The sequence below is a fragment of the Phalacrocorax aristotelis genome, chromosome 14 (assembly GCF_949628215.1).
Source record: "Phalacrocorax aristotelis chromosome 14, bGulAri2.1, whole genome shotgun sequence".
Classification (NCBI taxonomy): domain Eukaryota; kingdom Metazoa; phylum Chordata; class Aves; order Suliformes; family Phalacrocoracidae; genus Phalacrocorax; species Phalacrocorax aristotelis.
The window spans coordinates 13,582,235-13,610,024 of record NC_134289.1 but is presented as its reverse complement, the minus strand read 5'-3'; the positions used below and the strand labels follow the sequence as shown (position 1 = coordinate 13,610,024).

The window sequence follows — 27,790 nt, the reverse complement described above, 5'->3', positions numbered from 1 at the left end:
GGCCTCCTTGGCCACCTGGGCACTGCTGGCTCATGCCCAGCCGGCTGTCAGCCAGCACCCCCAGGGCCTTCTCCGCCGGGCACTTCCCAGCCCCCTGCCCCAGGCCTGGGGCGTTGCCTGGGGTTGGTGTGACCCAAGGGCAGGACCCAACACTTGGCCTTGGTAAACCTCACACACTTGGCCTCAGCCCATGGATCCAGCCTGCCCAGGTCCCTCTGCAGAGCCTTCCTGCCCAACTTGGTGTCATCTGCAAACTGACTGAGGGTGCACTCGATCCCCTCGTCCAGATCATTGAAAAAGATATTAAACAAGACTGACCCCAACACTGAGCCCTGGGGAACCCCGCTTGTGACCGGCTGCCAACTGGATTTAGCTCCATTCACCACAACTCTTTGGGCCAGATTTTTAGCCAGCAAACAGTACACCCATCCAGGCCATGAGAAGCCACTTTCTCCAGGAGGATGCTGTGGGAAACTGTTTCAAAGGCCTAAAGTCCAGGTAGACAACATCCACAGCCTTTCCATCATCCACTAAGCGGGTCACCTTGTCATAGAAGATCAGGTTAATCTATGATTCTACAATTCTCTATTTCTTCTGTGCTGCTTGTAGTACTGAAGGGAAATTCCTGCCTTTCCCCCTCCCATCCATTTAGGATGGATTATAGCGGTTCTCCTTGTGCAGGGTCTTTTTCCCCCAGTTACATAGCTTTTCATGATTTCTCCTCTGTGGAGTTACAAAAGAAGGCTTTCAACTGAGCAGTGCCGTTGTTAGCAAGACTTTCAAAATGGTAAGATGTCCCTCCTGTGTTTTTGAAGGGCACAGAATATTATACGAATGCTTGCCATATTGGCATTTCAGTAATCGCAAAACGTTTTCATGCTGTGATACCCTGAATAGTTTGTCTTCACTCATGCTTTTATGTTTCTTCCATTATGTAGCCTATTTATTCTTTCTGTGAGGCTTCCAGAAGGATCGATGCCATGAATAGTGGCCCAATGTAGTTCTGATGATTGCTTATTTGCTTGGAATGGAATCAAAACTATGTATTATTTGACACAGGACACTAAACAGCCATCAAGTCAGGATTTTATCAGTGGTGTGGGCCAAGTTTCAGCCAGCAAGGGGAAATGTCCTTATATAATTCTCTTCAGGCTCTAAAAATGTTTTTCTTTAATGACCCTCAGTTGAATGGTACTGTAGAATTACTAAGTATTTTATCGATATTAAATAAGGATGAGTGCATCCATTTGATAGGTGTTATTAAAACCAACTCTGTAGGTATACACACTTGGACCAGCGAAATGACCCGACTGTGGATAAACGTGAACCCCCGGCAGGCAGAGCCAGCCAAAGCTGTGACCTCAAATTTCTTACTGCAACCACTAACCCGCATACTCTAACCACTAACCCACATAGCAGGGATTCAATGTGTGTGCTTTAACGGTGAGTACTCTGGCAATACATCCCCTCTCCTGAAAAAACGTTCTGCATTTGGGATGCACAGTCCTGTTCTGCCTTGTCCTCTGAAACAAGAACAATTTTCAGTAAAAAAAAAAAACCAAACAAGTCCTAGTCAGCTAGCCCGCTTCTGAAATTTATTTGTGCCACTGAATTTCGTCCCCGTTAAAAGGCTGACTAAAATCTGGACATTATTTCATTGTTGTTTTTACCTTTGAGTTAGTTTCTGCCTTTCTGATGAGCTGACTTGGCTGCTAAAGCTGCTGGCATCCCCTGGGGCACAGGAGCAAGGCAGTCAGCTGAACCCTTCCCTTTACCCTGCTTTGCAGCACGAGTTTCGGGGGAATGGTTTCCACTGTTTATTGGAACTGGGATTAAGAGTGTTTTGAGTGACAGACACTACTGGGGAACTGTAAAAGCTTTCATTTCGCTTATTCCTTTCTTTTCACACTGCTCAGACAGCACTGTAAAGTTGCACTACTGTTAAGAGTGAGAAACTACCCCACTACAAAGCAGTGACTTTAAAGAACGCAGCTGCCTTTTGGCACCTAGGCATTCAGGCTTAAAACCTTAAGCCCACTCGCTGCCTGTGGAATACTTGGGGAAAATAAAAATAATGCTTTTCTTGTTCTTCCCAGGACCATCTATGCCTGTTACAGTCACCTCACTGCACAATGTCATCTAATGCTGATATCCCTTCGAGCCAAACTGGTCACCAAGTGAAGGCAATGAAAACCCAAACTTTCAGGGGTGGCTTTGGATCTCTGCAGCACTCCAGGTTTGTTTGGCCACGTGTGTGTTTGTGGCTTTTAAGTGTCTGCCCAGGCCCTGAAGTTTCAAGCGTAAGCTAGTAATTTATTACAAGCTTTGCAATCTCAACATTTTTTCCCCTTAAAGTCCTACTGTTACTGTCCAACTTCTGTTCGTGCTGCAATGTAGGTACAGGCTAAACTGGGATATTGGTATTTCTGGAGGATATTGTTTAGAATTAAAACAAAACAAAAACCAACAAAAAAACCCCTAGCTAGGGGCAAGTGCTTTGTTTGCAAACCATTTTTGCTACATCTTACCTGGAATTTCTCCAGCTCCCTTTTTTCCACTGGCTAGTCATGACAGATTCCCAGAACTAATAAGCCACTGTTTCTTCTAACAAGAGGAAGGCTCTGGGTCTGCCATAATTGCTCCTAGCATCCTGGCTCTACCTGGAGTGCTTCCATCTCCTGGAAGGAGTCCAGCCTCTGCTCTGCAAACCACACTGCATAGCTTTGGTTATTAAAAATACTAAAGATTTACTTTCTTAAATATAGCTGTATGAGAGTTCAAGACTTAACAGTTCTTAACTGGCATATAAAGCAGAGTTATTTGGTTTTGACTTTACACTTGATGCCCATTACCACTTCGATTAAGGAATCATATCTTACAATCATTTCTTTGATAACACTAAGCTCTGTCTTTTTGCATAATAGCATTTTAAGTATTTATAGTGTATTTCAATGTAAGACAACACAGAATGTACTTTTTCTCTTGATACCCCTTGTTCTTCTAATTGTCTTCAAGTGAGAGTTGCTTTGTGTATTTATTTACCCTGACAGATTTGATATGAGTATTTCTAGATTTGTATTTGCAATTTTTTTGTTTTGTGGGTTGGTTTTGTTTTGGGTTTTTTGTTTTGTGTTTTTTTTTTTTTAAGAACAATAGCAACCTTGAAATCTCGGGCAAAAAGTCCTGTGTAGTTGAAAAGCTTGTTATAATTTTATAGCAGAAAAAACCTGCCAGCTTTTGTCTCAAACCAGGAGTGTGAAAAATGTGAATGTGTAAGTTACAAAAGGTATTAGATTTATTGCTTCCACAACCAGCATACTGAAGGTATGTGGCTGAAGAAGGTACAGCAGCATCTGGCTGTGGTCCTGAGGGGTCCCTGCTGGCCAGGCTGCTCTCTTCATCTCCGTCTCATTGCTGCTTATCCTCCTTACTATTGGTAAACTCACTGGACTTCTGATAACACAGAACGTCCAAGCATGGGAAATGGTTTCAGGCACTTTGTCTCAAAATTTCCTTCTTCGAAAGGTAATGGGTAACTCTGACAACATAATATATCATTAGCACCAGTTGCAGGCTGGATGTGACCCAATAACCTGGCCCACAAGTTCAGAGGCGTTGGTCCCATTAAACCTTGTTGTGTTTTGCTTTGTATCTTTTAAATGGTCCAGACCAAAACGAAGCACAAAATTTAGTCATTGCTTATATGGCGTTTCCCTAAAGCATTGAATTTGTTTAATTTTCATACTTGCCCTTTTTCATTTAACTGCTGCCTGTGTGTTGTCATCAGCACCTTCACTGCTGTAGGAGGCTCTTGGCTGCGTAGCATTCACGCTTCAGCCGATGGAGGCCTGATCGTGCGGGGCACTCGTGCAGCATGAACCAGTCTGCTGGCACTGGCCATGCACGATGCCTGGTATTTTTCCATCGGCTGGATGTAAGTCATCACTTGCACGTAGTTTCTGCTGAGAAGCCTTGGGAGGGAGAGAATGGGACTGAAATGCACTTTTCGTCAATACGCTGCATATTTCTATGAACTACACATCTGTGTACTCAGAAAAACACCCAGTGATGTACATGGCCAACAAAGCCAGCTGTATAAAATAAGCAGCCAATCCTTGTGATATACTGCTCCCATATGATCTACAGTGTAAAAATTACTCATAGGAAGGGCTTGGCAAATAATTTTTGAGGAAGTAATACATCTGCAAAAAAAACTATGACAAAACTGAACCAGAAATTAAGATTCGAGTACTGGTTACTTAAGACCCCGTGATTCTGTTGATTGCTTTACATGGACAGTAAGTTAGTTTCCTGGAAGGCTTTTGATGATCTGTCAGCAGTTAATGCAGCTATTCCTTCCCACTTCTCACCCATCACAAAATATGCTATAAGTGTAATGGGCTGTGCTTTTTTTATCTTCTCAATAACTTATGATTAGGTCAGATTCTGTGGAAAAATGTACAAATAGGACCAGGAAAAAAACCCCAAAACAAACCCCAAACCAGTTTCTAATTTTTAACAGAAAAAGAATATTTTACCATGAGCAAATTTCTTTCATATTACCATTTGTCTTTGATGGTCTTGTCCAATATCTGACACACCATATCAGATTTTTGAGATTTAGCTCAAGCTAAATTGTCCTGCAGAATTCGTTTGAACCCCCTTGCATTTGCTGTTAACTTGGGGATCTCTGGGAATAGATAAGGGAAGTCATTTTTCAGATGATTCAGTGCATGACCTAATTTTTTTTTTTTTAATGTCTTGCTCTACTGTCTTGAAAATAGTCACTGGTTAAATCTCCTCAGAGCTATAAAAGCCTGAAATTTTAGCTATAGATTTGAAATGCTGCTAAATTGCACAGCTGTTGGGTTGAAGGGGGTTAATTTGGTTTAGCCTTTCGAGTGTACATGTCAATGGAGGCTATGTATTGGTAGAATAGTAAACCGTACGTATTTATCCTTCAGCCAAGGATTGGCCACAGTGCGGCTTACATAGACAGCAACGCAGCAGTTTTTCCCAATCAGTAAACCACAGACCTTCGTCTTACTCTTACAGGACCACACTTCTCCAGTGTGAAGAGGACACCATGCAATTCTAACAGTTTGGTACACAGCATCTGTACCGCCGCATGACTGTGCCAGATGCATGCATGGGCACTTTTGTTTTGGAGCTCTGACCCCTTGCTTTTCTTAAAACATCAATTCCTAACCTTAGCTACAGTAGCAAATAGTAAATGAATATCTGCATTTACGTTGTTTGGCCAAAAATACTGCGTCTATTTCTATGCATCTATTAAACACACTCTGTAAAACATTTGCTAATGCAGTATAATCCTCTTGTAATTACCTGTTAGGACTTGCTGACCTGTTCTCTCTCTAAGAAAGAAGAAATTTCTTTCTTACTTTTTACTTTGCTGTAGAAATACAAATTATTTATGTTCGTAAGCAAAATCAGGGCAAGTATAGATCAGTCATTATGTGATGTGGAGAACTGAATTTTGGTGTCAGTACTATGTACAATGGGCCTCTGATAAATGATTGACAGTGTTCCTATACTGCTGTGTTAAAAAAACAGAATCCCTTTGCTGCTCTGCAGGGTGTTTAAAGCGTTGTGCGTTAGTAAAGCCTGCTGTTTGAACGAATTTCACATCAACACCAGAAAATATTTGACCTGATTTTGTTAGTTCTGCAGCAAAAGTCAGGCTTTGGGAACGTTATCTTCTTTGCACCTTGGATAACTGACCTGCAGGGAAAGGGCTACCTCAGAAGATTGTTATAACTCTAGATGTGTTGCTGTCTGTAAAGAAATGTGGGATCTTGTAGGAACACTCTCTAGATGTCTGATTTTCCACAATTCATGTTTTGGCCATTTTTCCACTTTCTATTCAGTGCCCAAACTTCTCCCCTTCTTTGGGGTATTTTTTTTCACTGCTGTGCCTGCCAATCCTCTCTTCCACCCCAAAGAGCTTGATAAACTAAGAAATTGTAAACCTTTTAGCTGCTGAAGTATCTTCTTGGAAAGGAAACTTTGCAAAGTATGTTACGGCTTGGATTAAGAAGGGCTGCATTGTTGCTTAGAGAGCTCCCATAAATGCTGTGTTGAAGCATCTCATAACGAACAATGGATACTGGGATGGAAATGAACAGTGATCCATTGATTTCTTACTATGCTTCTGAACTGTTTGTCTGTTTTCAGATTCTAAATAGTGAATCAATACACAGTAAAGTCTTGATCTTGAAGAATAATTGCTGGTATGCAGCAGCGCATCTTGTGGTTAGGGCAGTAGATGGGACTTGGGAAGAGCTGTATTCCTATTACTCGTTCAGTCACTGAACTACCCTATGGCTTTAGGAAAATCCCTTCACTCCTTTCTTTTCACTTCCTTTGGCCATTTTAATTTTTTTGTTAGACTGTCTGGCCTTTTTATCAAGGGACTATCTCTTGGGACTACCTCTCATTCTCTGTTTTGCCAAGCTCATCACAAGGCCTGGCTGGATAGTCCAGTCACATCTGTGTAGATCCATCCACTGTGTCCATTACTGTAGTCCTACAGGTCACTTTCTAAGATCAGAAATGATCATATGTAGTTTAGTGTTGATATGATATATAAGGTTCACCATTCTCCTCCTTACCTTGAACTGTAGTTATCTCACTCTCTTGTACTTTGCTTTACGATGAAGAGTAAAGTTATTAAGTGCCTTTATAGTTTCAGTTTTCCTCCCTACCCTGAGGCTGGACACAGGGGGTTCAATTACGATTAGATGTTTGGGAAGACTAAGCATAAAACCTGCCACTGAGAACATTCCAGTTTTACAGCAATTTCATATCTACTGTGCCTAAAAGTCATAAGCAAAATGCTTTTGTGCATTATCGGGTACACCAAGTAGAGTCCGACTGGACAGGTTTGGGGTGAAATAGGGTGGCTTTGTGGTACTCCCCTTTGGGTCAGAGTTGTCGTCAGTGAGCTCTAGCTATGCCACGTCGATTGCAAATACTTCCTTATAAAAAGAGCCAATTTAGCTAGGCAGGGTTCTTCTCGTCTGCAGTACATGGAGCAGATATTTCCTAGAGGGATCAGGATTAGGAAAAAAATGTGACATGAAAAGCAGGGTAATAGGTTCCCTTCACCATTATGTTGGTTGTAGTGCAGAGGAATAGGAGGGAAAAATGAATTGCTCTTTTAAATGTTTTCAGATTAATTAGTCGTTTTCTGGTGTATTTTATTGATATGTGGGTTTATTCCCTTTCAATGTACTCAGTATTTTCCTTGGGAAGGAACAGGAAAAAAATAAATCCCTCTTATATGACTCTGTCAGTTGTCTACAAAAAGACTTACCCAATTAGCTGACCACTGAGCCCTGCAGACATGGCTAGAATATGGTTCAGTTCCCTCGGGCTTGCATTTTAGCACTGGGTTTAACAGTTTCATTGTGCATGCTTATATTTTTTCCCTCTACTGCTGTGAAGTAGCAAGCTTATTAAAAATACACTAGATGTTACTAGGTACCTTAGTGGACAATGGGATTTTGTGTAGAAAAGTGAACCAGAAACTTCACCTCAAAATGCTGTGAGGGAGGTCTAACTCTTCACAGAATTTAAAGCTGGCAGAAACCATGGAAATGTTTATTCTGACCAACTGTAGTATGCAAGATGTTGAATTTTGCCAAGAATTGTATAATCTTTCTAATATCTTTGGCTAAAAATATCTTCTTGATCTGAAAAACACCCCTACAACAGGTAGGGCATCAACTCAGTGATTAACCACCCTCTGCATTTAAAGTGGCCTCAGCCACTAGTTATCAGTTTGATTTTCTGATTCTTTTTCTTATCCCCCTCCCAGGTAAAGAGGTGGACAGTGCTTGCTTTCTGTGGAGGTTCTTTTGTCCTGTAATCACATTGCCTTTTCATTTTGCTAGATTTAAGAGTTTGAGGCCTTTTATTACTAAGCAAAAAAACAATCCAAAAACACTTTTATTTTAATTTCTAAAGTGTTTCCTTTCTGCTGCCCTGCTCTCCAGACTTCAGCTGGTCTCATTAAAACGTGGATGTTGGCTGTAAATGGCATTCTAGTTCACCTCACCAATACCATATATAGAAATAAATCCCTTTCCCACTAAAAATCAGCACATCTACTCTTGTTTGTATATCCCAGACATTGGATTGCCTGGAGCCCATGGAAGGATCACGCTGGTTCCAAACTCCATTTAACAGCAATTTGTCAGTCCAACTGCGTTCCTTGCTTTTGGATATCAAAGCTTTGTATACCTTTTTGGACTTGCAGGAATGATTGATTTTTCTACAGGTAATTAAGTGGATTGGGGGAAATGGGGGTTTTTATCATCTGCCTTCTCAAAAAAAAACCACCTTAAAGTAAAACTTGAAGTTAAAGTCTCTAGAATCTGAACCCTTTAAAGACTTCCATATACTTCTCTTCCCTGTCTCTCTGTACCCTTAGTCTCAAAGCTGAGGATAGACCTTCTTCATGTTACCAGTTTAAAGCCAGGTAGTAATAATACATGTCGCATACCACACCTGCGAGAAGTGCAGAGGAAGATAGGAGGATGAATGATGTATTTCAGTACCCGCAGTTGTTAACTTTTGACTTTGTTATGTTTATGTCGAATCAAGGAAACTCTTAGAGAATAAACTGACCAAATTAGCACGTACGTGGGTAACCTTCCTCCCATCCAGGTTGAAGCCAGCAGTTAGAAAGTGGTAACGAAAGGCTCACAGGGTAGAGGAGTGATATTCTACACCTTACGGGAAGATGCTATCAAACACGCTCTCACTTTTCAAGGTCCCTCCCCCTCCCGCTGCCTAATCCATTCCTCTCTTCACATTTGGTGCCTATTACGTTTCATGACAATTTAGCTAATGCTCAACGTGATTAGCTTGGTTCTTGCTCATATTTTCAGTGGCTTTGGTTTCCATGCTTCTCCAATAAGACAGTTCTTACAAAGTTCTGTTTGAAAGAAGGAAATGAGCTAGACTTTTCCAAGCCTCACTGCGTTGTTCTGTACGTAACCATTTGGAAAGTTCATCTATGCAATAATTATACTGTTAAAAACTGTAAATGGAAAGAAAAGCAAGACTGGGGATATCAAAAGATTTATTTGGATATAGTGTCTTAATAGCATCAGGCTACAGGAAGGTGATAGAATAATGAAGACTGATTCCCCCCCGCCCCTCCATCAGTTTACTTGCTCCAGAAATTCCATTTTATCAGCCGAAAAAAGCAGGAACATCTTTTCAAACAGTAACAACCTAGAAAGTGCTGGCTTGCATTGCAATGCAGAAATTTAGGCCTTTAGCACTGTACTCTCTTGATTTTGATAAAAGAGATGTTTTAGTAGAATAGCAAGCTAGATACTATAAAGCTTCCTTTAAAGAGAAATTAAGATAAGTTACCAAGCTGCACTTAATCTTTTTTGAGCTTTTTAATTCGTTTTGATATAATCTTTGATGCTGCTTACGCACAGAATGCAACTATTTGATGTATATGAAAAGAAATAGCAAAGCCTGCCTGGGAGCATTCCTGCTGCAGCAGCGTTCAGTGCTGCTAACCGCCATAGGGTAACTATGGAAGTCTCTCCTGAGGTCCTCACGTGTGAGTTACTCCTGTACGTCCTACCAGCCCTACTGGTGAGGTAGATTTTGGGGAAAACCCTGGTGAGAGACCAGTTCAAATCTCTCTAAGCTGCCTGAGTGGGTATTCATAGAAGCGGGACTTTGTCAAGCTCTTCTAACTATTGGCTCTTAATAAATTATCAGAGGTTATTCATTGATTTTTATTGAGTATTTAACTGGTTGGGACAGGAATACTGGAAAATGTTATGCCAGGGGAAAAAAATGACACCACAGCTGTGCAAACAATGCTAAGATGTTCTTCATGCCCTCTCCTCATTGATTTGCATCTCCCCTCTCCCCTCATGCACTCACAGAACACAGTAAGTTGTATACACTTGATGTGCAGAAAATAGATACACTTCTAATGTGGATTATTAGGGGCATAACTTAATAATCGTTTAAAGAGCATGCTGAGACTCATTCTGTTACAGGCCCTAGGGCATCAGCAGTAGTTTGAGGGTCCAAGAGGATTCTAAACTATGATCAGCACGACACATACCAGTAGGTGTATCTTCAACAGAGGAACTGCCACTGGGCTATTTTTAGTGTAGCTATCAGATGTCTTAGGGTGGAAAATTGCAGAGCTCTGTTCCAAAAGATCCTACAAAGCCAGACAGGATGACCTCAAAAATATAAGTAGATTTTTAAGACCCTACCAAACGTGAATATGTTCTGAGAAAGATGAAGGGCAATTTTTGCCAGTCGTGCAGGAGCAAGGGGGAGATGCTTTCCTTACTCGTGGTAAATCATAAATCCTTTACATTTGTTTCACTGTTTGTTTCTTCTCCTCAAAGTTCACAGGGCCCAGTCCTAATACCTCCCTAATTTACACCTGCATCATGTAATCCCCTACCTATTTTAAGCCTTGGCTGTACAGACTGAGCTGGTACATTACTGCCACGTAGAGTTCAGTGCCAGCTACTGTATGTTTTTTATAATTTATAGGTACCCAGGACTGCTTTCACTAATCATGCAAATAAATGGATGCCATTTTTTCTTATTCTCATATGCACATTCCTCCTAGTGAAACAGGATACTCTTAGTCATGTGCAGCTAAGGCTAAAATAAAAACTCCGACCGCAGGTTATATATAAGGAAGGTATATGACAACAGCCACGTTTATTTAGAATATATATTGCATATGCATATACAACTGCATAGATGCACACTCCATGTAACTACACCAAATTGCATACTACTGAAGAAGCATATGCTGAAGATTGTAATGAGAGAAGTAACTATGCTGCAAAGCATGGCATGTGGCTCCACGTTCTTAATTTTAGTAGTATCTAATCTCTCTGTAGCAGTAATGCAGCAGCTCAGTTTCCACAGTCAGGTGTAACTTCTTGTTAAAGCCAGGCCTGATTATATGAGAGCAGAAAAACCCCCGAGATATTTCTTTGAAATTCCTTCCCAAACTCATATAAAAGCATATGTGAGAATGCTTGCTTGGAATGAAGAAAAAATGACTATTTGAAGACAAAACTGAAATATTCTCTTGCTTCACCAGTACCATGTCATTGGTTGTATTTTCTGGAAACTTTCTGGAACATGCTGCTGTTGGTTTTCTGAGGTTTTTGTCCCTATCTCGGATGTGGAACAAAAAAAAAAGGGTTTTACTTTTGAAATCATAGTCATAACAACTGAGTGGCTGCAAAATTGTAGTTCTGCATTGGAGTTTTAATAGCTTAGTCTTGTTTTCATGCAGCGATTGATACAAATTTTATTTTAATCCAGGAAATAATTGAACAAAGGCCAGATATTGATGACTGGCAGCAAAGTGCGATCTGAAAGTGTCTGTAGTCTGATAGGTGTGCATCACACTTGACCGAGTGAAGTCTGAGACTCTGTTTCCTGCAGTTTACAGGTGGTAATCCGTAAGGGTGCTTGCAGGCTATGCCATGAAGCATCTTAACTCCAGTTCATACGCTGCATTTTTTACTATTCGTAGTATTAAAAGGGGCTATAGGATTGTAACTGTTTGCTTTATTGTCTTTCTGGGCCCTCTGAAAATGAACATTTTGAACGATGGTAATGTGATCTCCCCATTTCCTGTTCAAAGTCTTTTACTGTGCTCCCCAGCTGGAGTTTCTGGCTCTTTCCTGTTTCAGAGTGTTCTGTGTACGGTGACTGTCGGTATTTGTAAGTTTGCCGTTCCCTACCCTGAAGATTTGTTGATAAAATGTTAGCGCTTTTCTCTTGCTTAATTTTCTTCCTTCTCCTTTGGCAGCTTTCCTCAGCTCTTGGCAGTTCCAGTTCTTTGTCCCAGCCATCCAGCAGGAGATATTCTCATTCTGGGTACATTTCTCAGAAAGGACAACTTTTGTTGCCTCTCACAGAAGCCTCATAGAAATCCACACAATGTTTTCTTTTCAACCACCAGCCTATGTAAATGTGTAGGATCCAAAGGAGGCTTCCTGCTATCAAAGTGTAGCAGAGGTGAAAGTCATCTCTTTCACCTTACCCTCGACCTTTCATTGCACACCTTATTAAGCAGTTAATTATCAATTTATTGCTATTAGACTGAGGACTGAGGGTTTTTTTCTTCTTTTTTCCCTGCCAAAAGTGCTGTGCCCTGGTCTTGAACTGCAGACATTAGATGGCCTGTTGAATGGAAACCTCAGTGCCTGTGGAATTATTACACATATAAAGTGGCTTTTGTACCTAACCAGTAATAGGATCAGTAGCCGTGTCAATTTAAATGATAATTTATTAAGGATAGGATTAGTAAGAGCTCACTTGACTTTGGGAGTAGAGTTAGAACCTTGTTCAAAATCCCACCTAAATCTTCTGTGACTTCTCTTTAGCTTGTCCTTGTTTCTTTGTGTTCAGCTGGTCATTCAGCAGAGGTTAAAATTACACATACTGAATTAGGCACTGAATTAGAGGGTTTGGTTTTTGGATTTGTTTTTTGTTGTTGTTGTTTTTAAGTTAATAGTGCTTACTACTTACTGCCTTTCAACTTTCAATCTGTCTTACAAGCAGAAACACATCACCGTTTTAGTAGCAGCTGCTATTTTCTCTTTTCTAAGCCTGCATTCTCTGCCTCTCTATTCCTATCCCTCCCGTGTCCAAGGGAGAGCTGTTAAAGGGTTATCTTGAGGGGAAATCTCGCCTACTTCACTGGGCCTTTCCTGACTAGAAATCCAAGTGGATTTTGAATGTAAACTTTCTTCAAAAACATCAGGAATCATTCTGCGGAATATTCTGAAGCAAGTCCTCTTGCCCACACAACTCAGCTTGGGTTTTGTGTGATTTGGTAATGTTACTCTATTGTTACCTGTTAGACATTAGTATCTAATACGAATACTAGGTTGCTTTAAAAATAAATAGTGTCTTACTCCTTATATATCAGTAAAGAGAGTAAGTCTTTCCTGGTAATAACTTGTATCTGGTATCCTGGCTGCACTACTAAAGTCTTTCCCCCCAGGATCCTGGAAAAAACAATTTTAAAAATGAACTTGCTCAACTCTTCTATTTCTGATCATATAGTTAGAAGCGAGAGTCTAATTTGACACAGATGGTAAGTAAATGGTTTCTTAAGCTTCCACTACTAGGACTGTAGAGTTTCAATTGATAAGCTTCAAACAAATTTTAAAAGCCTGGAGTATAATAAATATAGAGTTGAACTCGGGGTTAGAAGCAACAGATTGCAAATGCAAAGTATAGTGGGAGATAACACTGAACAAATGCTTATTCTGTTTTTTAATCTAGCGTACATAGATGAACTAGTGATTCTTAGAAACATGAATTGAAAGTACATCATGAGCCTACTGTAAAAGAAAACAGGAGCAGAATATTAGTAAATATTCAGATAATACCAGATTGAGAGGAAACTGCAAATGTTAGAATGGGCTGAGAAATAACTGTGGAGATAAGATGCCTTGGTAAGAAAGGAACAAATCGTATTTGCCATAGATCATTGCAGCTTATACGCTGTCATTCTTCAATGGAAGGATAGAAATGAAAAAATACAGGAGGGTGGCAATAATGTCATAGCTTAGATAGGTTTATTCAATGTTCTGGCAATGAAATACATATGATGCAAGCTTGGGGTTTTAGGTGTAGAATGCAGCGATCAATATGGTGAATAACACTGAATTGATATTCAGTACCCAGTTATTATATTTGGATAATATGGACAGTCTAGAAAATATATGCAGAGGAAAGATTAAGCACCCAATTAGCACTTCACATAGTACGTTAGTAAAGCCATGGATAGGGAATTTAGTTTTTCCAAACCCTCAAAGAGTCGATGTCTCCCTGCAGAGAATTCAAGGTAAACGCCAGCGCATACTTGATGTACGCAGCCATTGGTGAGTGAAGTGAGTAATGAAATGGTGGTATAATAGAGACTAACAGGCTGTAGTCGGGAAAGGGAAACTTTTCTACTCTGCTGATGGTGAACTCTATTAGACTGCAAAGATGGAGTCAGTGGAACTGCTTTTTCAGATACAACGGTAGTTTGGCTGGAGCATGAGTAAATGTACAGTTGGGATCAGTCCTGTTTTGGCATGGAATACAGCTAGACGAATCAACGATATTTCTTCCCCATGTCTAGCATCTATGATGTCACTCCTGTAAAAATATTTTGCTACAGAAGAATAGATAAAAATCTCTCCTCTGATATATTTCTTTAGTGTACTGCAGGGGTGGAAAGTCACCATGCTGAGCTGTCAGAGTCCTGGAGAGTAAAACCTTCCTTTGCTATGCATCATAGGCAATGGCAGGCCATGATGTGGGCTGTGATAGTAATTAGGTTTTATAGCATGTGTATTTGTGGTCTTTTTACGATCTATTGCCAGAATGTACTATTTTAAGAGGTGAGCATGTGCCTGTTGGGGATTCATCTGAGCTCACCAGTTAGGGTGTTGCATGCTACCAAACAGCTGTCAGAACAGAGAATTCAGTTCCAGTCCTGTACTGAATTTCATGCAAGCAGCCCCTGCACCCTGTTTATGGATCCGCCTGCGCAGAGCTCGCTGAGGGATTCAAGCAGGCATCAGGTTGTTCCCTGTAGCTGTTTTTCATTGCATGTGAAGTGAGATGGTCCATCTTTGAAGCTGGATACAGGCTAATGACATACCCTGTTGCCAGGATCCTTGGAAACACCAGAAGGAAATTATGATGTTTCTATATATTTTCTTAAATCCTTGCTTTGAATCAATTTCCCAAATGTTACGTTTAGAGAACAATGTCCTGCAGGACGATGCACTGTTTCTGGCTTAGCTTTGTCTAGGTCCTCCTTTTCTGATCACAGGAGAGGGAAAGCCAGGCGCCTCCAATGCAGAGCTTCCTCTGGGGCGATAATAATGCAAAAACTCCCCGCTGGCTGCAGGGGCTGCAGCGCCCACAAATGAAAGCTGCCTTCATCCCCTCCTGCTGTTTTCTCCTACGTACTGCAAGTTTTTTCATAGGAAAGAGTTTTATTGAAGATGCATGATGATCCCCATTTTGGGGACTCTCAGATTCTATCAGTTAGTCAAAAGTCCTGCTTTATAATTCAGTTTCATGTTCAGAGAACATCTATATTTCAAGATCATGTCCCACACTGGGGCAAACCTGACAATTTCTGGCAATTTTTTTGTAACCTTTAAGATGCTCCAAGGATGCTCTGTGGCCAGACAGCAATAGAAATGTGCATGAGGGATGGATCATCCTGGTTTGAACTGTGATTCCAGCAGTCTTGGAAAAAGCGAGACCTATGCCAAGCCTTCAGGTGTAATTTCAGCGACACTTGGCTGATATAAACCACCTTAAAATTGCAGCCCTTTCCTCTGCACCAGTTTCATAGATCACCATCAGGCCTTTCAGATGGATGTCTAAATTGCATCTCTGCTTGAATAGATTAAAAAAGAAAACAACCCAAAAACTGTGTTTCTTGCCAGTCATTTCCTTTACACTTGTCTACAATTTCCATGCTTTTGGTGTTGCCCTCTCTTTAAAAAATCCTTTTAAAATACAGCATATTAATGGAAGACTCTTGAAGATGTTAGTTCCTTTGAAAACACTACTTTATGTGCAGCATAGCAGAGAAACAGTGTTATGGTAAATCACTGGACATGTTTGACCTCTAAATAACTCAGAACTTTCAGAAAATTGTATGGGACGAGGAACAGCCTGCTGTTTTGAGCATAGGTGAAGCAATTTGTAGAAAAGGAATAGTGATGCCAATTTTTTACAGCTGGTTCAGGAAATGCTGCCTGAATACGTCTGGGCTCGTTAGAAAGGATGGGTCTGTACTGAGTCTGTGGTAACTTCATATTACCAGACTCAACAAGTGCTGGGGGAGCTACTCTGCCGCAGTGAAAATTGCCCTGGCTAAGCAACGGGCAAAAGACAAAACACCACTGCCCAGAGAGGCTGTGGAGTCCCTTCCCTGGACGCGGCCCTGTGCCCCCTGCTCTGGGTGTGCCTGCTCAAGCAGGGGTAGGACAGGATGAGCTCCAGAGGGCCCTGCCAACCCCCAGCAATCTGTGATTCTGTGAAAACTAAAATGCTCTTTGAATTCAGCTTGCTTCAGCTGTGGGCCTGAGTTCAGGTTCTGAAGGTTCTGAATGACAAAGGTTTCAGTCAAGAGTGCTTTCCTTCAGCTTTGTACTGTCTGACTCTACTGCGATAGTACAGTAGTAAATCAGCTCAGAAGGCTTATACGTACAGCTTGTGCCTTTGAAAAAGCTTACTGTGTTGTCATGTGCAAAACAGGAAACGTGTAATGGTATGAACCCCAGAGGAGCCGATCCAGGGCAAACTGTCCTGACCTTGCAGAAAACACATCCATTCGAACCTCGCAGTGAAATGGAAACATACAAGTTAACCACAGAAGTTAAGAAATATCCTCGCCTGCGTTGTATTGCTTTAATGTGGAATATTTTTTACATGAGAAGCTGAGCGACGAATAACACAGCCTGCAAGCTGATGCCGCCGTACAACTCTCTTCATATAGTTTTTCTTTTTCTTAGAAGCAGTATCATAGCCCAGTTTGTTTTCAGTTTGTAGGCAAAGCGGTGTTTTGGAGTGGGTGACATACTTTCAGATTTACACATTATTAGATATTGTTGCTGTCCTCAAAGAGTAAGAAAAATGTAAATACCAAGGAGGGAGAGACATGATTCAAATTATCCTGAGCAGGCAAAAGCTAGATTGTTAGTTAAAACAGAGGAGAGATTTGATTGAGAACAGATATTTTGCTCCAGAAATTACCTCTTCTCGACCAGACCAGTTCTCCACTTCATGTAATTTTTCACCTGTCAGAATGAACACAAGGTGTCCTTAAAACCAAGCGACATTTATTTCACTCTTGGCCTGCGCAGGTATAACAATAGCATCCAAATCCTGTTCCCAGCGGTATCTCAGGCCATGTTTCTTAAAATACAAGGCTAAGGTTTTATTTCATATCAAACTGGAATTAAGAGAGGAATACACTATTTGAAACCCAAAAAGCTACATTCTAGTTTTTGTATAAGCTAATAATTATAATTAGTTCTTTTCAAAAGGCCTGGGAATAGATTTAAAGATAGAAACCATGTAAACTTTGGAAGTTTTATATATTCCAACTATAAAGCCTACTACATAGAGATGTGCTAAATATTTACAGACAGACTAGTACTAAAGTTTTGGTTCTTTCAGTAGTGTGTGTCTTCACCTACTGATTGAAACAATATTACTCTAGCAGCCTTTCTGTTAACTACAATGCTGAAGTTATTCAGTGCAACATAAACATTTAGCTCTGCAGTTTAGTCTGTAAACACTTAAAAGGTTGGAATGTTTATCTAAAATGGCCAGACATCCAAAACTTGCAAAGCTGATCTGTTTGCAGTGTTAACAAGGAGTAGAAAATGAAGAGTTTTACTCATCTGAAAGCGAAGGAGAAAAGAATCTCCTGTTTGGCTCCCATCAACAATTAGGTTCAGTTTTGTTTCAGCGCCGAGCTTCCTTGGCACCGGTTTGCCCATCATTAACTCACTTCAGAAGATAATTGGTTGGGGTTAGGGCTGCTGCTGGAATCTCAGTGTAAACCCAGGTCCCAGTGAGAGGAGGGGAGGGGACTGATGCAGGTAATACTACTTTGCTGGTTTTATTTCTACTTTTATTTTTTTTAAAGACTCACTGTGATATGCCAAACTGAAAAAAACCAGAGGTTTAGGAGTTGCTTCATGAACACTGAACTGCCATAAAGCCGGCAATTTCTGTGAGAAGGGAGGAGGTACCGTCACATAGATGTGACCATAGCATCATATTTTAGTCCTTATGATACTGCTAATAAGTCACCATACCTCTAGGCAAATAAACATGATCGATCCTCCATTCTTGGTTTGGTTACTTGGTATTTCCACAGAACTCAGCCAGCCCTGCCAATATATCATAGTTGTAAAGAATTTACTTTGGTTTAGTAAGTATAAATGCTATTTCTGCTTATTTTTGTCTTCCTTCAGTGCACTAAGACGCTGAGTCCAAGCTAATCCGGAACGTGATTCATACCACCATCAGATGAACTGTTGAAATCCTCCCACCAAGTCAGAAGGGAACTGGCCACTTCATGTAGAGGGTAAGCAGCAGAAACAGTAACGATGCAAACAATAGCTCCAAAATACTAAATTCACATTTTCATAGTTCAAAAGGAAGTTTGGTTCATATCGTGATGAAAGACCAAGTGAAGTTGGGAAGGTCTTACCGTATACAAGTTAGTTTGGTTGTGACTCAAATTGCGCAATATTTTAATAAAATTACAATGTCGAAGAAAGATTTTTAAAATTTTTTTCCCCCCAGACCACAGCAGGGGTTAACTGAGGAGCTGCTGGTTGACAAGCTCTGACTATAACATCAGGAAAGAACTCGAATGAGTTTACAGTTAAACATTGATCTGCCAACAGAGGGGAACTACATAGTTATCTGACATAATTCTTCTCAATGTGTTTAAAAGTAATTAGTCTCTTAGACGTTTCATAGCAGTGCCCATAGATATAATTGCTGTAATGACACAAACGGCCACTTGAATTCTCCAGTGCACTTCTAGTGATTGGATGGCTGATATTACCCCATGTTTTGATCTGCTAAATACCCTGAGGTGACTTTATTTTGCAAACCTTTTTCATTCTTGCTATTAGTGCAATGATAGTTGCACAGCAGGGACACAGTCATTATTTGAAACCTCTGTGAATATTCACTTCGATGAAGTTTTGGTAGGCAGTAAAAGGACTCCCTCTGCTGGCAAATCCATGTGTAACTATAAGATAAAACGAATTACTGTGGGCACGTATCTTCCTGGGATGCTTCAATGTTGTGAAATCCCAGCAATTTGATTAACGCAGTTGAGATTAAACAAGCAAACAAAACCAACTAGCCACAATCTGCAACTAAACTTTAAACTTTGACACTTGCGTAATTCAGCTCTATTTACATTTGAGCATCACGTACAGTATTTTCTCTTAATACATTTTTCATTCCCTGATGTAGGATTAAATTAAAATTGAAGAATGAGGGAACGCCAGTGGCTCATATTTCTGGGTGTTGAATACTGTGGAGGTGAAATAGCACAACTATTTAAAGAAAAGATAAAATGCCTTTCCCTGTCTCCAGGAAAAGGCTCTGACTCACCACATAATGTATTTTAATAGGCTGAAGGTCCGTATCTGAGCTGTCATTCCTTTGTGCTTTGAGCCACCTCAGATAATAGGTTTTGCTTATGGCAGCTGCTTTGTAAAAGTCAACAAAGTTGTTTTTTTCATATTGCTCCTGAATATGAAAATGCAGGTCTAGTCCAGGGTATAATGAGTCTCCCTCCTTTACAGCTTCAGTCAAAGGAGGTTTGCAGGACTTAAAGGCGAGGGGTGCAAAACAAAGCAAACAAACAAAGTGCTTGACACCAGCTGTAACCATCTAGGAGTGGCTGAGTTGGAGAGAGAAGGAAAGAGGAGAATTGCTTGGCAAGGGTGAATCATGATCACACCTGAGCCCGCACGTGTTCCCCTGGCTCCCTGCGCAGACCTGCGGAGAGAGGACACTGTTGGGATCCTGGGTGACGCTGCAGAATGGACCCATGCGATGCTGCACGGCCGCACTGCTCGCTCGCCACCAGGAGGCTCTCGCTCCCTGCAATTTAAAGGCAAGGGAAGAAGTATGTGCTGATGCAAAGTATCGGCTAAGTAGGCAGTGCTTGTCGGAAAAACTCTCTAACTTTAGATCTGAATTTACCTCCTTCCCTTTATGCAAATACTGCCTCATTACTGTCAATACCAAGAAAATAACCCAATTTTATTCAGTTTCAGTTAAATACTGTGTCATCCAGCTCTTTCGGGATCTGGTCCCTAGTCTGTGGTTAGGTGTTTACCTGGGAGGCTGGGACACCTATGAAAGGCAATCTTTCAGTGCTCGCTTTTCTTAATGGTTGCAGAGTATTTTGAGCAATCTTGGGTAAAAGATCATTTGTGCTAAAGATGGCTTGAATGACATGGTTTTCCCTGAATGTGGGAAAGGCTCCTCAGGGAGTCAGGGCTGAGGCCTGAGATTATGCTACTTCTATGTAGGAGACCCAGTTTAGTAAGTTCCAAGAGTTATTCCCCAAAGTGTTTTGCCACAGCAGGATGCTGCTGCAGATGGAGGCATGGTCTGAGGAGGGGCTGACCAATGGCATCACTGAGGTGAAGAAGCCCCCAGAGCTTGCTGTACACGGATGACCCCCGTGGGCATTTGATTCAGTGATCAGAAGGTCTGTCAAGTTACATTTTTAAGTAGTTTGAACTGTGTTTAGGTAGTCTTGGGAATTTTTCTATTAAGCCTTTCAATTTTGACTAATAATTACAAAGAAGAATTGTGTGTGTAGGATATTTATCTTTATGTAGTTGGTTTTTATCCTCATACTGAGGATAGAGGAGTGGTATTTATCTCCAATTTTAAGGAAACCTGAAGCACAGACAGGCTGAAATCACATACTAGGCCTAGAGTGAGCCAAAATTACCCAGATCTTGATGTCCACTGAGTAGTCATCTTTTCAGCTCCATGATTGTTTTGACATACTTGCTACACGAATAAGCTGTAGACACTCCTTTCCCCACAAAACTACCACACAAATAAGAAAGAGGGGCATAGAGTAGAGGAGGGAATAGAAGGACAGTTCAATATGGTGTACCTTAACGTAGGATTTAAAGGTGAGAAGAGCAGAAGATATGGGAGAGGGTTCAGGCCTAGTGAATAGCACAGTAAAGGTGAAAAGCTGTGGATGCATGGCCTGGCAGGAGGAGCTCTAAGGTGTCAAAGCCAGAATCAAGGCTAAACAGCTTTGTGAGCGAATGACTCCAAGTCCCATCTTCTTTTTTGCTTAGAAGCACAAAGTGATGACAAAATAAGGAGGAGGTAATCATAGAAAGATTGCTGCAAGACAAGAGCATGGAAGAGTTACACAGGAGGCAGGGGGATATACGAATTCAGATATTTGTTTTTCAAAGTTGTTTCCCAAACTGTGTGGTGTGATGGGTGCACCCACTCTGAGTTAGCGGTGCGGTGCTTCGGACCTCACCGACAAACAGGCCTGGCTGAAGCCAGCCCTGCTGTGTGAACCTTGAGAAACTGTGCTGAGCTGTATCTTCTCAGGAACCTAAGGAATTTAGGTCATGTCTTATGAGGAGCTAACAGTACCAGCCCGAGCTGGGACCAGAGGAAATTAAAACGGCTATGGCTGCACACCTGCACGTACACCTGTGGAATAATTACTGGGGGTGAAATTATTGAGGCTAAAGTTATATCCACATTTCATAAAAGTTAACTTCCAGGGTGAAATACAGTTGGCATGCTGAAAATCGGTTCAGTGATTGCTCCCTAAGCAACACCACCTGCAGTCTTAGATGTTGGCACACACTGGGGGAGCTCGGTGTACTTAGCTCTAGGAGGGATAATTGGAGGAGGGAGTGGAGTGAAGGCTCTGCAGCCAAGCTCATCCATAAATCACTGCAGGTCTGCGAACTAGATGGAATCATGGAACCGTGCCCTGGCCAGCACTGTACAATTGCAAAATCGTGCCCTGTGGATGAACTTTGCTCATTATAACCTCATTATAATACCAAACACACACCTCCATCCCAAAGTTGCCCGCCTCCAAGGTACGACCACCCCTCACTGAGCGTGCGCTCTGAATTTCTTTTCGTCTATACCTTTAAATCAAAGCGAGGAGTTTCTACACCAATCAGTAAAAAAGGTATGTATGACTAGAGTCACTCAAGCTCCACCTAAACATAAAGTAGTTTAAAATGACCTGAAGAAAGAGGTATATTAGGGAAGATATCATTGCAGACTACCGGATCAGTCAACGGGCTGAACGTCTCTTCCCCCCCATAGAGACGCCTATTGGGTAAGGCTCAAACTGAGTTATACCAAGTGATTCCCTGGGAAATTTAGAGAACAAGCTTGTTATTTTGTATTTCAGCACTTTATACTTGCACGTGTTTTGCAGACAGTGTATTTACCACCGTCAATCCAATAAGAACCTGTATTCCTGTTGCTTCAATAAGCTGCACTATTAGCGAAGCTGGCCGTGAAGAGTCATTGAGCACAACTAGGCTAATAGTGATCATACCATTAGTGAACCTGTAATCGTGAGAGTTCAGTCTATTGAACACAACTGGACTGACAGTGCTGAATCGGGCATCACTCAGAATCCAAGCCCAGCTGCCCCTCTGACAACTGAGGACTAGCTGGACCACAAGGGAGTTTATTTTCTGCCAAATTTCTTCACCTATTAACGCAACAACACCAAAGGGGAGTTTGACTATGAGTCAATCGCTTTACGCTACAAATATCTGTAGCCCCCAGAGCCCCTTGAGCTCTCCTGCACGGCCTCGGGCTGCACGGCGGTGATCTCCCCTTGAGTGGGGACGGCTCTCAAGGTCACTCCTCAAGGTTGAGAGATCCCTTACCCAGCATCTGATATCTACAGCAAGGTAAGCAATATTTTATGTTAGATCTAAAGCATACTGTATACAAGTTTGCTTAATTATTAGAAGTGTAGTAAGTACGAGATGTGATGGATGCACTCGACACCCTGACCAAACTAGTGGTAGGTTGGGTCAGGCCCCAGAGGAGGTAAAGGTCTAGGCTGTGAGTGGGCCACAGCCTTCTCTGGTTCCAACCTGTTCTTTGAAAACCTGCACAGGAGCAGGGTGACATGGTGAGCTTTGATGTATATGAGCATGGAAACCAGAACACTGACCATGCGATTAACACATGAATAGCATCTGGTTCTTCCAAGACTCATTTGTCAAGGAACAAAGAAAGCTGTGTGTACAAGGAGTCTCATGCATACCTTTTCCATCACATGTAATTTGACTACGAGCCAACCACTTTATTCCATAAATATGACAGCTTGAGTGAGCCTTTTCTTCAGCTCTCCCTGCTAAGCAGCTGGCTGCATGGCAGCGATCTCCCCCTGAGTTGGGACACCTCTCAAGGTTACTCCTCAAAGTTGAGACACCCCCTTACCAACTGCAGATCTTCGGTAAGTGACCGACATTGCACCTTAACCTTGTATTGCAGGGCATTAAGATCTTGTATCGGTAACTTTGAACCGTTATTATATCCTCTGCGCAGTAAGTAATAGATTGAACCTTGCCATCAGACTTTGTTAAGCCTCACTTTTACAACATCTTACCTCAATAAAACCACCTTTGCTGCTACCTTCGGCTGTGCTTCTTTAAGCAGTCTAAATCTCCCCCACGACAGTAGAGTGTGTGACTGCTATTTAATTACAGTTTGATTACTGTTTAATTAACATTTAATAATTATCCTTTAATCACCGTTTAATATTTTTTTTTTAATAAAACCTTTTGGTTAACCCCACAACAATGACTTCTCTTAATAATTCACCTGAGACAAAACCCAGCATAGTCAGCAGGATGGCGGGTTCAATCACTGACTACTTACGGAGGCAGAGAGTTAGCCCTTCGCTGAAATTTTCAGAAGATTGGGAGTGCAAAAAATGGGATAATTGGGATAAGGTAGAGGAACAGTTAAACCTTGCAAGGGGGAAAATGAAAGATGGTAAAGAAAAGGCAATAATATGCAAAATGTTGGGAACGTGTTTGGAAGCAATCTGTCAGTATAAGGAATGCAAAGAGAGGGAAATGCAAATGTTACAAGAGGAGGCTGAACAAAGAAAGCAACAAGAAATCCTGTTATCTCTGCAGATAGAACAATTGATGAAAGAACTGGGGGAGGAAAAAGAAAAATGCAGGAAGGCAGAGGATAAACTAGAACTCATGATAACTCAGGCCTCCAACACCCCAGATCCTGTAAAAATCTGTAAGGTAATCGTGTCCCCGGAAGATTGGGATGGAAATATTTGGGAGGACCCCGATGAAGAATTTAGCAAGGAGAGCGAATTAGATGAATCAGAATTTAAGGTAGGCCCTATTACCAAAACCAAGGTATCTGCTGGACCCCAAGGGGGCAAATGGAGAAATACCGCAGAGACCATTCCATGGGACCCCCTTCCTCTGGCCAATCTGCAAGAAAAATATGGGCGGAAGACTGGTGAGAGCGAGACTGAATATCTGTGGCGTGTCTCCTTAACTGGAGGAGACCGCATTATGTTAGATCAAGGTGTAGCGGCTGGCTTTTGGGGACCAGGCGTGTTCTTGAATGAGGGGCCAGACCCTAACACTGAGCCACACTCTATCACACGACGAGTGGCTTATTGGGCAGGGGGCAAAGACCCTTGGGATAGGGGGGAGCCCGCTGCTATACCAATAAGATCTTTAAGTGAAGTTTCTGCTGCCGTTACAAAAGCAGCCTGCCTCCAGGCTATGAACGACAGGGGTGCACATGGTAATTACCCTATCGCTGCCCCTGTAAATCCCCAAGCCATGAGACCGCTGATAAAGGGAGCCCCTGCTGTCTTAAAGCAATACCTCATTGCAAAAAGCCATGAAATAAGACAAAGCATAGAGCATAACACTCAGGAGGGTCAGAAGAGCCTCCGACCCATCCCGACATGGGCAGAACTGATGCGTGGCATTGTCAGTCGTGGTCGGGAGATACGGTGGGACAAACTGACACCAGCTGGGCGGTCCCGAGCTGAAGCAGACAACAGATGGATCTGGCAAGTAAAACAGACTCGTCAGAATCCCCGGCACCTTCCCCAATCTCATAAACTCCCTGTTGAGGTAGTGGACCCCCAAAAAAGGCATAATGGACTGTGGAGGAAAGCCTTAGCACTAGGCATACCTCGGGTTGCCATACGGGGCCAACCGACTGAGATTGTACTTAGTCTGGTCCGGGCTTTTGAAAAACAAAGGATATCAGGGAATCCGGAACAAACCAAACAGCCACCCACCCCCAAAGTCCTTGTGAATAACCCTTTCAGCCCTTTTAAGGAGGAATTGCAAATCTTGAAACCAAAAAATGAGTAAGTCCCAGACAGCAGCTTGGGCTGCCTGTCCAGAGCATTGAAGCTTACCACTGGGATAACACAGATGGCCCTCACATTTATAACCCAGTCAGCCCACAGAGACAGCTAGTAACCTTTTTAAGTGACAAATTTCAATAACCTCAAGTTTGAGTGCCCAAAGAACTCACATTAAGGCAGCTGACAGGGGTTAAAATAACAGGATTTACCGGCATAAGTAAAACTTGCTGCTAGCTAAAGTAAACTTTTTCTTGCCAGAGGAGGAAAGGACATCAAGACACCAATTAGGGGTAGTTTCAGGGAGAGAAAATGTCTTAGGCTTTGATGTATTACAAGGACAAGTTTGGAAATTGCTGGACAGTGGTGTTTTGTCTTTTGGCCGCTCAGAGTATCCTTGGTTAGCTGAGCAAAAATCGGCAGCTACCCACGGGTGTCTGTGAACTGGGGTAGTTCGCTTGCTGCGAGCTGCACCCACGCTGCCTGGCTCCAGAACGACCCATGTCCCTCAGCACCCCACCTCTTGCGCTGCCCAGACGGGTATTGCAGAGGTCATCGCTGACCTACGAAAAAGACACATTACCTCCCGAACGCGCTCTTCATATTATTTCCCCAGTGTGGCCAGTTTAAAAAAACAGACGGGAGATGGCGCCTAACCATAGACTATAGAAAGTTAAATGCAAACCCGGCTCCTCTTACGGCCCCCATCCCGACCATGGCTGCATTAACCCCCCCTCCCCCCCCCAGGCTGCCGCTCCCCCCTGGATGGCGATCCTAGATGTAAAGTTATGTTCTTTATGGTGCTGCTGCAGGAGCAGGATAGAGGAAAATTAGCTTTTACCTAGGACGGGATACAATTTACTTTTAATAGACTTCCTCAGGGCTATAAGCATTTACCCACGATAGCTCAGTGGAGCTAAACATCGTATTAGTGCTAGGTGGGTATATCCTAGTTACTAACTAAAAGGGGTAACCTGTCCGGAAACACCCCACCGAGACTTGTTTTGTCTTTCCTTTCAGGAGCAATACCCAGGAAAATATCAGCATGCCACCCTTGGAGATCGGATTGGTCATCCGAGGAGTACTAATCCTCCTTGAGTCGTAATCATCACCAACATGAACCAGATTTGGTTTACACCTTGACAAGCCTGACTCACTTCTTTTATTTGTGCTAATCAGTACGGTAACTGCAGTACATACTGCACCATGTATGTTTAAAATCCATGGAAGTCCAGGAATAGTGGGAGGTCCCACTTGATAGAAATATTACCCGTAATGTATCCAATCAATCAAATATCTGTATCTGTAACTTTGTAAACATTACTGGATGTGACTTTAATTACACAGCCCCAGTGACCTCAGTCGTGCTGTTAAAGCAAAATTACACACTGTATCGAGACCTTTTACCTCCCTCCACTGGAATGAACTGAAGCTACTTCACAAGCTACTGGAACATAGACATATACAAGCCTTATTACAAAAGACACGAAAACAAAGCAAAAACACATTAATAACGGTACATCGTGATAGAGAAGAAATACATCGTATACCAGAAAAAGTGCGGAAGGATGGGGAACACCACTTGTGGAAACCCTATTTGGATGGTCTCCAACGGTAACAGGTGTATCAAACACCATGTTGCATCCCGTGATAATAATGTTTGCTGTTGTGGTGATTTGTATTGTTATTACTGTCTTTTTACAGATTTGAATTTGGTTTTTGGCCCAGTCAGTGTATCTCATTGTAAAACACACAGACTATCTTGCTACTGATCATGTGAAATTGTCTTATAATTAACCCTTTTAAATTTTCTATCGCTTAATCCTCCAGTAGACAACACGATGCCATTACCGCCTCCTATTTGTAGCACAGAGGCAAGAGGTGACCGTACCACCACTCTGTGAAGTAGAGTGAATTGACTGTAGTCACGGGGTGGAGTGTGACGGGTGCACCCACTCTGAGTTAGCGGTGCGTCGCTTCGGGCCTCACCGACAAACAGGCCCGGCTGAAGCCAGCCCTGCTGTGTGAACCTTGAGAAACTGTGCTGAGCTGTATCTTCTCAGGAACCTAAGGAATTTAGGTCATGTCTTATGAGGAGCTAACAGTACCAGCCCGAGCTGGGACCAGAGGAAATTAAAACAGCTGTGGCTGCACACCTGCACGCACTCCAAAGGGGAGTTTCACTACGAGTCAATCGCTTTACGCTACAAATATCTGTAGCCCCCAGAGCCCCTTGAGCTCTCCTGCACGGCAGCGGGCTGCACGGTGGTGATCTCCCCTTGAGGGGGGACGGCTCTCAAGGTCACTCCTCAAGGTCGAGAGATCCCTTACCCGGCATCTGATATCTACAGCGAGGCAAGCAACTTTTATATTAGATCTAAAGCATACTGTATACAAGTTTGCTTAAATATTAGAAGTGTAGTAAGTAGTAGAGTGCTTCACTGCCCTTTAATTATTGTTTAATAACTGTTTAATCGTCATTCAATCATAGTTTAATAAAACCTTTTAGTTAACCCCATAATGATGACTTCTCTTAATAATTCACCTGCCACATATGGAAATCAAGGTCAGTTAAGAGGGCAAGATGTCACTTACATGGCTTCACAAACCATTGGAACTTTTCCTTTTGTTAATAATTTGTTAAAATTTGTGCGATAATAATATTTTTCTTCTAAATGTCTAGAAATAAGGAGCGGGGTGTCTGTAAACACAGGATTGTTAAGTCTCTGGTATCGTAGGAGTAGGTACTTGTAATAGCTCATGCTTTCTCAG

General features: G+C 42.0%; 1 protein-coding gene and 1 long non-coding RNA gene across 5 annotated transcripts in view; both read left to right on the top strand.

Moving 5' to 3' along the window:
• LOC142064388 (uncharacterized) overlaps positions 1-18,169 on the top strand; it is a 30,912-nt gene extending 12,743 nt beyond the window's left edge. Inside the window, exons 2-3 of the long non-coding RNA XR_012663083.1 lie at positions 2,097-2,236; positions 18,063-18,169. This is a non-coding gene — a long non-coding RNA (uncharacterized LOC142064388). The remainder of the gene's footprint in view (positions 1-2,096; positions 2,237-18,062) is intronic.
• A 903-nt stretch (positions 18,170-19,072) lies between these two features.
• Positions 19,073-27,539, top strand: LOC142064386 (uncharacterized). Of its 4 annotated transcripts, XR_012663082.1 has the most exons (4): positions 19,073-21,970; positions 22,046-22,559; positions 23,003-23,113; positions 26,039-27,539. XR_012663082.1 is itself a non-coding variant. In XM_075109296.1 (3 exons), the coding sequence occupies exon 3, from the start codon at positions 23,460-23,462 to the stop codon at positions 25,023-25,025; it is 1,566 nt and encodes a 521-aa protein (XP_074965397.1). In that variant the 5' UTR covers positions 19,078-21,970; positions 22,073-22,559; positions 23,003-23,459; the 3' UTR covers positions 25,026-27,539. The 4 variants fall into 4 exon arrangements, 3 of the variants coding, with proteins under 3 accessions (XP_074965397.1, XP_074965396.1, XP_074965398.1); XM_075109296.1 differs by having other exon boundaries at positions 19,078-21,970; positions 22,073-22,559; positions 23,003-27,539; XM_075109295.1 differs by having other exon boundaries at positions 19,078-21,970; positions 23,003-27,539.
• Positions 27,540-27,790: the final 251 nt, after the last annotated feature.